The sequence below is a fragment of the Alligator mississippiensis genome, chromosome 8 (assembly GCF_030867095.1).
Source record: "Alligator mississippiensis isolate rAllMis1 chromosome 8, rAllMis1, whole genome shotgun sequence".
Classification (NCBI taxonomy): domain Eukaryota; kingdom Metazoa; phylum Chordata; order Crocodylia; family Alligatoridae; genus Alligator; species Alligator mississippiensis.
In genome coordinates this window covers 2,220,879-2,232,317 of record NC_081831.1, presented here as the reverse complement: position 1 = coordinate 2,232,317, position 11,439 = coordinate 2,220,879, and the positions used below count along the sequence as shown (strand labels likewise).

The window sequence follows — 11,439 nt, the reverse complement described above, 5'->3', positions numbered from 1 at the left end:
AGGATGTTGTGGTCTGACCACTGGAGTAGAGGACTACCCCAGTCAGTGCACATTTCCTTTATTACCTTGTCGTAGCCGAGGGAACCACCCAACCCAGCACTCTGGTTTGTTTACAGCAACACTGTGTTGAGTTGGAAGTGACCCCTGTGCCCTTCAAATATTATCTCTAGCTGAAGCCTGCTTTGGGTTCTACATCTTCCCAGTTCTGGTCTCACCTGTTGTGTCCTGGCAGTGCCTGTGACTGATCAAACAGGCTCAATCTTACCAGGGAAAGCCAGCTGCTACTTGTCCTTACAGCTGACCCCGCTTTCTGAAAGCATGTCCCTCTAACCCTTAAATGCCCAGACAAGTACACTGATGCCCGAAAAGAAGATATTTCACCATGGAAACTTATTTACTAGTTTATTGAAATTAAAAAAAAAACAAACCAAAAAAACAAACAGAAGAGAGACTTATAAAACTGAAGATGAATGTTTTGTAAGAACTTTTACATAAAGCAACAAGTTGCTAACAAACAGATTAGGCAGTCAATTGGAATTGGACCGTTATGCACTCCTATAATACAGATCTGGATTCCTCAGACTCAGCTCGACATGTCATTTGTACCCACCCCAAAAAGAATCCTATAAAAATTGCTTCAAAGCCCCTTTTGCATTGCAATAGTGCAGCAAACCACAAGTAAACAATTTCCTGTTAACCTGTTATTTCAAATATAGACTGAAAAGGCAACAGGCGTTTTGTGCAATTCCATTTTAACAAACTTGAAGTTGAAATATCAAATCTACACAGTGCTGTCCCTTCACAGAAGGCAAGGAACTGCTGCTTCATCATGTCGGAGGGCGCCCCCGGCTCTGTAAGCTATGAAAGTGTGCCTCCTTCAGGATCTGGTTGATGTGGAAGTAAGGACCTTGACTTAGTGCAGACTGCTCCTGAAGGGACTGAGAGGTGCCAGGGCTGGATCCTGCAATGATCTGGTTTAAGCTGCTTTCTGGACCGCTTGCTCTGTCAGGGCTGTGGATGCTACTGCTACTACAGCTGCTGCTGCTGCCGCTATCGCTGCTGGAGGACTACGGAACAAAGACAAGGTTACATGCAGGTGATACTTAACACGGTTCTTCTCCTATGCATATTTGTAAATGGATCACACGTCATCCAAAAGCTCCCGCCCACCAAGTTTCAAGGCTCAGGTGTTGACCGCTGAGCCATTTGTGGAGGAACTGAACTACAAGACAGCATATCTGTGCAACAAGCACTTGGATGATGGTCGGTATATGGAAGCACTTTAAAAAGCCAACGATAGGCAGGTTACTGTGGCCATTTCAGCGCAAATCAAAACCCACACAGTTCTTTGCAGCCTCACTTTCACCCCCTTACCCATGGGAAGCTTCATAACCTTTTGGCCTAAAAACTGGGGGGTGGAAGGGAGAGCCGTGATTCCAGTTAAGTTGTGTCAGTGCAGCAGGGCAAAAAGACTTGGAGTAGGCGACAAGAACTGTTGAAATAACCGCTTTCAGACTAAGGGCGGTGCATCGCCTGGTCAGTACTCTCGTAGAAGAGTGCAAGACACAGGGAGCTTCCAAAGCGAGGCAAGGTGCCAAACACTGCAATAAGATGCTTGCCCGTGTGGGGCGGTGAGCACCGCAACACCACACGGCATCCTTGCAGCACGTTTCCACTTTGTATCGGCAAGGCAGATGTCAGGCTTTCTGCATCACAACACGCTCTGCGCTGCAGTGAGAAAGGCTGACCCAGGGATTACACCACAGTCTCAAGGCTGCCAGAGTGCAAGCCACTAAAATAACTTCGCATGCAACAGTGAGGGCTGAACTCATGATTTAGCTTGCACAAGACGACAGCGTCCTGCTGCCAGGGTTTAAGCATCTGCGCGTTTTATAACAGGCACCACTGAAGCACTCATCAGCCACTCATATTTAAGCTTATTCTCTGACGTTTCAAAGAGACATAAGGTGACTTCAGCTAAACTAGATTAAGGAGAGCTAGTAAGGTTTCATCATTTGGTTTTTTTTAGCTGCAGTCAAAACACTTCCTGTTGCGCTCTTCTCACGCAGCATTTAGGACACTGCAGGATGTCACAGACCCATGAGAAAGTGACTAATTAATTAGCTAATGTGAATTCAAACTTGCAGGACAGCTAGCTCAAACAAATGGATGATTATCAGTTACAAAAAATCTTCAAAGAGCAATAAAAAACTCTTTTTTCCCCCCTGAAGAGGCAGTTTTTTTTAACCACAAATATGCTCCTGAACATGGGAATGTTACACTGACCAAATTAAATGAAGAGATGTTTGCAAGGCAAGTACAGCTCCCTCAAGCTTTGCTTTGATCATTGGCGATGTGTAGGGGGTGCACGCAGGTGTACGTGCACCCCCTGGAAGTGCCAGCTGCAAAACCAGAAGTGCTGGCAGAAGTTCACTTCTGGTTTCACCACTGGTGGTTCCAGGCCGGGCAGCCAGCCACTGGGGGACCAAACCCCCGTCAGCAATCTGGTGCCCCCAATTCGGGAGGCACCAGTTGCCCAGGGCTTTGATTATGAGGCCATTTTTTATTTCCATGGGGAGCGTCCATCATCTAGATGCCTGTCCTGGCAGCCAGCCTTTATAATAAATGTGTTTGTGTGGCAATTTCTTTAGAGTCGGCAACTGCAATTTAACAATCACGACCAATAAGATACTAGGAGTCTGAGCCCTCAAAGGTCAAAGCTTCACTGCATCATCTTTGGAGAAACATCTACTGAAGAAAAGTGGCATCCACACAGTACAGTTTGTGCCAAGCTCTGCAGCAGTGCCGGTCCATGAAGTGCACGTTACGCCAGAAGCCACTGACATGGGCCAGTCCAAACGAGAGGTGCTCAATCAAGCCATTTCAGAGCCTGCTATCGGACCGAGACCCAAAACACCAATTTATGCAGTACATCACCGGGGCCCCACCTAGAAGCATGTGGGATTTCATTTTTGCTCTTTACACACACCTTTATAGTCCACCTGTAATAACAAGGAAGAAAACAAAAGCTGGGGGCTGACACCTCTTGAGTCTGAAATCAGTGCGAGAACACTGACAAAGTTTGACTTGCCTGGGTAAGTCAGAAGCAAAATAAATACATAAAAATAGTGTATGAGCGACTGGCTGCTCATCCTACTGGCACTACAGAGGAGACTGCCTGAGGAAGGGGCGTCCACTAAGGCATGTTTGCGCTAGCACCTCATTTTTCATAATGTACACAATTAAAATGCAACGCTGTTACACGGGGCAAATTACAGCAGCCTTGGAGAGAAACCCACCGCACAGGACACTTTGTTTCCTTTTAGTCTGGTTTCTTTACTGTTTTTCGTTACAGGCACCTTCTGCAAATGAAGGTAAAAACTAGTATCAGTAATTAGTCATCGCAAGAATTTCAAGCTGCAACAGAACAAACAGTTTAGAGCCACCAGCAGTATGATGCTCACTTTCTACAGCCAAAAGCCTTCTCGTTCCAGCTGAGAGAGGAAAGTGCAGAAGAGATTGTGTCCTGGGACGCGTTTCCTACTTCTAAGGCTGTTGACTGTGAGATCCAAGCAGATCTCATGCCACTTCTGCTCAGGTGCAAAAATTCACTTGGGATATGTGACGCCTTTTACTTTCCATATCATACTGAGGGCCTGACCACTGTCTATCATAAAAAAACCCTTTATAGATTAAACTCATAATTAGACTAACAACCCTTGAAGGTAGGTGTCTACAACACTTAAATTTAAGCAAAGTTTTCAAAACAGAAGACAAGAAGCCACTTCAAAGCTTTAGCTTACTCTGCTCCTTCATTACGTAGCCTCAAACTTTGCTTGACTTAGACCCCAGACACTGTCATTCAGTTTAAGACACTGCACTGAAGAGCTGCAGCGACTTCTGTCACCATGGTACTACTTGTAGGGACCTGAGCAGAAGAGCCACATTCAGTTTGAGAGCAGGCACCTGCTCCAACACAACTAACACACTCAGCTAGTGAGAAGTGATTTTCTGTCCTGACTTGGGCTAACTAATGACACTGGAGCCAGTGGAAACAGGGTTAAGCAAGAAAAGGTTATTTCAGGAAGGAAAAATATTAGGCAAGGCAATAAAGATCCCCATCCATCCCCAGGAACAAGTTCTTAGCAGCTCTCCTTGCTGATTCTGTTGGTGGATAAAAGCTCCATCTAGCAATGCTGCAAAGATACTTGTCAGCTGGCACCTTCTCAGATCTGCTACGGTTCTATGCAGATCCACGTATGCTGTAGCGGAGGAATACAAGACATTTGCGTGTATGCGTTTGAAGATAGAATCAAAATTGTTAACTTATAAATGGACATTTACAGCAAAACCAACCACACCAAGCTCATGTCTTGGAAAAGGTGATGGCCAAAGTAGATTGAAAATGTGGTGAACATTCAACGTGTGGCCCCTATGTCAAGTTAACATATCCAGGAGCTGCAGCACGGCCATTTCAAATGTACATTTATAGATCAAACTGCATCGTTGGGGAGAGCGAGAACCCTGCAATGAGCAGAACTGATGGGTGCTGACAAGAATCTCAATTTTGGTGGCTGGAGGATCTAGACAAAATATCAAGCATGTTGCCTATGGTGTGGGGGAAGAGCTTTGGGGGGAAAAGAGTGAAGATTTTTGGACTGAATCTAGCTCACGCAAGCAGTGAGAGAAAAACCGCCCAATGCATGAGGGCTACTTAGAGTCACAAGTCAATACTCCATCTGTGAACTGTCACTAACAAACATTAATGCTGTATATAAAAAAGAATAATGCCACCCAAACACGACATGTAAATTACTGTCAAGTGCATAAGGCAAATATCCTACCATCCTTAACTATTATTTGTAATATTATAAGGTGTGACATTTTCAAATAAACAGATTTTCAAGTTCACGGTCTGCCTTTAGAGAAATCAAACTCAACAGGATGCCTAAAAGACAGAAGAAGTTATCTTTTAACCCAAGAAAGGGGAGGGAGGGGGGGGGGGAGGGAAATCACAATTACTTATTTATAATTTCATTTGAATTATGCATTTACATTTACAATTCCCCTACACCTCCAATACCCTGAAGCTGGTCTAAAGTTCTGAAGGAGAGCTGCCTTGTTTCTGTACTTTGCAATTATGAAGCAGAGAGGTTACACACAGTCAGCAATTTCAAAGCGGTATGAACAGCATATTCATGCACCACGGACAGAAGAATTTAACTATTTGGCATGGGAAGTTTTTAAAAAGCCTCCGGAAAAATATTGATTTAATCTCATCGTTTAGTTTCAGGGCACACTTGATTCAGTGATCAAAGATGAGAACAGCAAGAAGGAAAAGTAAAGTATGAAGAGTCAGCTCTTGCAAAAACTATATGCATCAGCAACACTTACTGTGAAGTCTAGATCCTACAGGCACAAATAACACTGATGTTTTTAACTCTGTGCCCAGCAGGAACACTCCCCCCAGTACAACATCAGCAAGATGAGATTCTACTTTTTCTGCACATCAGTGCATTTTAATTTGTTAAAGACAGACTCTGGCAATGCAGGTGCATGCACAAAATGGTAGGCTCAATGTTAGATTAAGCAATTTGATTTCAATTCGATTTCACTGATGGCACAGCAGGCAGGAAAACCATCACCCAAGGTTCATGCCCATGCTTCCAACGTGCAGGCAGTTCAGAGAATCAGCAGCTGCACAGAAAGGCTTTATTAGAGCATCCACTCACTCTACACAGTTACTCAGTTGTTCCCATTTCTGTGAATTTACTAGTTGCCAAATCCAAATGTTAAGTGTTTAAATGACAAGCAAAGGTGTTTCAAAAGGTTTTTCCTGAAATTCTTAGTTTCGGTACTCTTAGTTTAATCCCTTGTTCCACACTAAATTCTTCCCCCTCCTGCCACAGATCTTGTTTAGCCATTAACTACTCTAAACATGTCAAGTGATGTTTATAACCTGTTTGACAAGCGATTCAGAGTCAGACAGGAAGCAGCTGGTTTTTTGCTCCGCCCATTAAACCCCAGAACCAAAGGGCAATTTCATCCCTATACACAATACCATGGTCTGCCACACGAGCCACTAATTTTCAGAGAGACTGCTCCATCTGTTTTTAGCAACGTGCCTCTCTGGAAGTGTGGTGGTTATGTACATATATTGAAAAATCCTAATACAAAGCCATCTCATTTTAACTTCCTGGAAGACAAGGTCTGAAGGAATCTCCTCTTGCACCACTTATTTCTGAGTCTGCAGTCGATCACTGCAACTCAAGAGTACAAACACCATTTTTTTCAGCGTCAGCGAGTACAAGGTAAGCAGCACCGGACACAAAGCACGGTTTGGAAATAAGGATTTTTCCCCAAATGTTTCAAAAGCAGAAAATCAAGTCTCTATCCTTGCATGGCTCTTTCCATATGAGGATCAAGGTGTACCATAAAAATGACTCATATATGATGCAACCAATGACTCTGCAAGAAATCTGTGGGAACTTTTTAATAAATTTCAGCAAAGATTAGATCCCCAGTCTTAAATACCTGCAAGCTAAAAATCCCCCATTTTACAGGCAGGGACAACTAAGAAACTGGGAATTTAGGAGGTTATCCATCATCTCTCTCGCGCACACAAACACAAAAGCCCTGCAGAGCCAGGAACAAAATCCAGAGAGCTCACAACTCTTGCATTAAAGACGAGACTCTCAAGAGTAAAAACACTTAGCATCACTATTGTACTCTGCAAACAGCAATCTAGCATTACTGCTTACAAGGAGCACTATCACATTAGTTACCAACATAACAGAACTATTAGCACATGGAAGAGTGCTCATTAGTTTCTATTATCAATTCATTCATTTTAGTTAGTAACAAGTAAAGGAAGCTGGAAGTGTACGCAGCCAGATGAAAGCAGCCACACGCTCCTGTACTCCGTTTATTATCTTTCTCGTTTTGCTATACTCGACTCAGTCCCTGGGGCAGGGAAAGTCTCTCTGCTGCCAGCATAATGCAGTGGCTGCGCAAGAAGTGAATTATGGAATATGAGATATGTGAAAACATTCAAGTAAAAGGTTACCAACTGAAAATAGAAAACATGCTGATTTCCAAACCGTGGGAAGAAAATCCAGTACTTGAAGCACAACACTGTGCCCAGGCTCAAGAGTTTCATGGATGAGGTATTTGTACATCTGAGCGAGCGATTTTTCCCCATAAGCAGAATTATGCACATGCCAATTATTCCTTCAATTCCAGCTTCAGCAAAACCCTGAAGCAGACCGGGAAGCATCTCACCTCTGTATCCCAGGAGTCCTGAAGGACTGCGTTTCTGGTACTACGCTTAGTCTGTGGGATGTGGCCATCTTCTTCATTTCCATTCCGCCTCCTTTTCCTGAGGAAAGGTATGGGGGGAAAGTTAAAAACTTGGCAGCCCATTCTCAATTGACCTTACCTCATATATCGCCTCGTCTAAGCCATGAGTCTTAAGCTGAAAAACTAAAAATGATAAGTACCTACTGAACGCTCCAAAAACCTAACCTCTGCTGTGGATTTACATTTTTTTCCCTGCAACTTAATCATTACAGGAGATTTCCAAGCTCTTTTTTTTTTTTTCCCCCCCCAAATTATTCCCAGGCTGACATTTTCAAAGCAATCTAGGGACTACGGACTCTTATTTTACAGTAAAGTTAGCGAGAAGCATGTACGTAAATACTCTAAACTCCTTTGAACATCTCAGCCATGCAAGTAAGCTGCTTAATACATACACATTTCTAAAAATAACCCCGGGGATTTTGAATGACATCTGCCTGTCTAAGAAAAGCAGCAGGGAAGAAAACAGCAGCGACTAAAGTCTTCAATAGGTACCCAGTTAAATTCATCTTGTTTACATGCATCCTGCAATCAAGACATCCATGTCGACTTCCTTTATCTTCTCAACCCTGACAGCATTTGAAGCCAGGTCAGAGGACAGCTATTTAAACTCCTAAAAGCATTATAATTCAGACCCTGCAAAAAAAAAAAATCACATGCAAAAGCCAACCCTGTTAACCCCTCGCTGCTTTGGACGCCTCGGCCCCACTTTTGTGACATCAGTCCCGCTTCAAGGCAAAAAACAGCGGCAACTAGTCGGCTTTTGAGAGGCGGACACATCCCAACAAATTAGCAACGTTTGACGAGGAGCGGCATCCAGCGTCTCCCGTCCCGGTGTGTTTGCTGACAGCTGCGTCCAGACGCTCGTCAGGGTCTGCACGCCGCGCAAAACCTAGGGCGAAGCTGCTGCAGCACCCGAGAACAACGCCGTCACGCGGGCACTGCTCTGTACAAGGGACGGGAGCGCAGAAGAGGGCGCCGGGGCGATAAGACCTGCCATGTGCTGGGCCAGACCGTACACCCGCCTTGCCGAGCAGAGGCGGGAGGGTCTGAGCAGCGTTTTCCACCCATCTAGCCCTCTCTCGCTTGCGCCCTCCGGCATTTAAGGCCTAGGGAAGGTCCGATCCGGAGGCCGCGCCCCTCCATCAACAGCAGCCGATGCCCCTTTCCTCCAGGAACGTGCCCAAGCCGTCAGCTCCCCCCGTAACTAGGGGCAACGAGGTCCACACTTTAACTACAGGCTGCATGAAAGGAAACACCTTTTCGCTCGTTTTAAACGTTTTTCATAGAATCGGGGAATCCTAGACGTGGGGTCGGGAGGGATCTTGTAGATCTCCAAGTCCGACCCCTGCCTGGGCAGGAGGGAAGGTGGGCTCCAAGCACAGCCCCTCCCCCACCCCCGAGATGAGCAACCAGCCCCTCCCCCACCCCCGGCCCGGCCCGGCCCGGCCCGGCCCGGCCCGGCTCTCACCGCTGTCGCGCTCCCCGCTCGCTGGGCAGCGGCTGCCGGCAGCTCATGGCGGGTGTCGGTGAAGGCCGGGGCGCGGCGGCGGCGCGGAGGGGACAAATCCCCCTCACCTCACACCGCCGCTTCCGGCGTCTCCGCCTCCTGCGCAGGCGCACCGGGCGCTTCTCGGCCCCGCCCCTCCACTGCGCAGGCGTACTGAGCGGGCCGCGCTGCGCGCCCCTTCCTGCGCAAGCGCAAGGACGGGCCCCGCCCCCTGACGGGCCGGCGGGCCGAGGCGCTCCGCCCATGTGCGCGTGCGCAGCAGGCACGGTGCGTCTTTCCTCCCAGGGGTCTGGGCTCGGGGCGCATGCGCTCAATCGTGACAATAAGCCTCTTGTGACCCGAAGCCTCTCCTGTAGGTGCCCGCAGCTTTGCCTGTTTGAAAAATGCTGTTTGTAGTGAGGAGGGGATTCGAAGTATCCTCGCAGCCCCCTAGTCAGCCTGGTTACTGTGCTGCGGCATCAAATAATGGCGTTTCCCTAGCAGGCAGTACTGGAGACACCCTGCTGCTAGGAAGGCCCCCTAGGGGCTCTTAAAGGGCCTCCCTTCAACAACAGCTTTATGAACAGCCGCTCGCAAGGACAGCTGTGCAACAACAGCTTTATTGACACCCCTTAAGTGCAAACAACACAAACAGTCCCCCCCCCACCCCACCCCAGCACACAATCCCCTTGCATCCCAGCCAGGGTCACCCTTGTGCAGCAGCAGGGTTGTGCCTCTCAGGGGCTTGCACCCCTTTCCAGACATGGTTCCCTGCACTCACCCAAGCAGGCTCTGGGCTTGCAGAGCAGGCTGCGCCCTCTTCCATCCAGCACCCAGCTCCTCCTTGCAACTAGGAAAAGCAAAGCAGAGGAGGGATAGATCCTGCCTGCCCCCACCAACCCTCTCCTGCTTTTTGGCATTGAGAATCCTAGAAATGAAAGGCTGGAAATAGTATATATACAAAAAAAAATACAACCCTTGGTTCCAAAATGATACCTTTTATTAAACCAATTGGGATATTGCAAGAAAATGGTCCTTTTCTGCAAACTTTCAGGATCCGAGTCCATTCATCAGGCTCTGAGGAAAAGTATAGATGATAAAAAGTCCCCATGGGTAGGAAATAAACTTCATTTGTTGCACGGAGGGAGCTGAAGAGGGAAGGCAGGGTCCGCAGGAGCGTCTTTGCGAGCTGCGCCGAGTAGTTCTTCAACGTGTCGATCAGGACAGTTCCTTCCCTGGACCCGTCAGACGGCTGCAAATAGGGTTGCCAACGCTGACTGAAGCTATTCCAGGAGATGTTTTGTCCCAAGATGTCATTACTTGTACTGTTCAACCCGTTCACCGTATCCATCTCCCGGATTGCTTTCAATAGCCACCGGGAGAGCGATGTCAACCCTTGCTGGAAGGGACCTCGAATGATCATCAATGATCACATGGCAAAAATGTGCTGGTGGTACTTAAAGTTGTACCGTTTTAAAGTGGCGGTGCGCAATCTGCCAGTTTGGGAACTGCTGCATAGTTTATGGCTATTGCTCCTGGTCCTCCCTCCCCTGGAGCGCCCTAGCGAACAGCTTTTCTCCCAGCTCCCGATATTCACCCCTTATATGCTTATACGCAGCCACCATGTCCCCCCTCGGTCTTCTCTTCCCCAGGCTGAGCAGATCCCTTAGTCTTTCCTCGTAAGGTTGGTCCTCCAGGCCCTTCATCATTCCTGTGGCCCTTCTCTGGACCCGAGTCCAGCACTATTGCAGAAAGCAACAGCACGGGTTGCTCTCAGAGCCATCAGTGCACAAGCCACGTGTTAAACAGTGCATGGCTATGAACATCCAGCCCCTAGTGACTCCCCAGCCACCTCTGCTTTCCCTGCCCTGCATTTTGCATGTTTCCCTGCATTTTGCATGTTTCCACGTGCTAAATAGTGCATGGCTCTGAACATCCAGCCCCTGGTGACTCCCTGCCCACCTCTCCTTTCCCTGCCCTGCATTTTGCATGTTTCCCTGCATTTTGCATGTTTCCACGTGCTAAATAGTGCATGGCTCCAAACATCCAGGCCCTGGTGACTCCCTGCCCACCTCTCCTTTCCCTGCCCTGCATTTTGCATGTTTCCCTGCATTTTGCATGTTGCATTGTGCATGTTTCCATGTGCTGCATAGTGCATGGCTCCGAACATCCAGGCCCTGGTGACTCCCTGGCCATCTCTGCTTTCCCTGCCCTGCATTTTGCATGTTTCCCTGCATTTTGCATGTTGCATTTTGCGTGTTTCCACGTGCTAAATAGTGCATGGCTCTGAACATCCAGCCCCTGGTGACTCCCTGCCCACCTCTCCTTTCCTTGTCCTGCATTTTGCATGTTTCCCTGCATTTTGCATGTTGCATTGTGCATGGCTCCAAACATCCAGGCCCTGGTGACTCCCTGGCCATCTCTGCTTTCCCTGACCTGCATTTTGCATGTTTCCATGTGTTAAACAGTGCATGGCTCTGAACATCCAGCCCCTGGTGACTCCCCGCCCACCTCTGCTTTCCCTGCCCTGCATTTTGCACGTTGCATTTTGGCTTCTTTGCCATGCAGAAGAACACGAAACAGCAGCAGGCTCT

General features: G+C 47.6%; 2 protein-coding genes across 5 annotated transcripts in view; one reads left to right on the top strand and one right to left on the bottom strand.

Annotated features, from left to right (window-relative positions):
* The window catches only part of RPL38 (ribosomal protein L38), a 548,453-nt gene that overhangs the window by 281,914 nt on the left and 255,100 nt on the right, over positions 1–11,439 (top strand). The gene's annotated exons all lie outside the window — the stretch shown is intronic.
* VCF1 (VCP nuclear cofactor family member 1) lies at positions 386–9,005 on the bottom strand. Of its 3 annotated transcripts, none has more exons than XM_006275925.4 (4): positions 8,828–9,005; positions 7,282–7,378; positions 3,300–3,362; positions 386–1,067 (listed from the first exon to the last, which is right to left on the bottom strand). In XM_006275925.4, the coding sequence occupies exons 1-4, from the start codon at positions 8,872–8,874 to the stop codon at positions 828–830; spliced, it is 447 nt and encodes a 148-aa protein (XP_006275987.1). In that variant the 5' UTR covers positions 8,875–9,005; the 3' UTR covers positions 386–827. The 3 variants fall into 3 exon arrangements, with proteins under 3 accessions (XP_006275987.1, XP_019349892.1, XP_006275986.1); XM_019494347.2 differs by lacking the exon at positions 8,828–9,005 and adding an exon at positions 7,852–8,694; XM_006275924.4 differs by lacking the exon at positions 3,300–3,362 and having other exon boundaries at positions 8,828–8,999.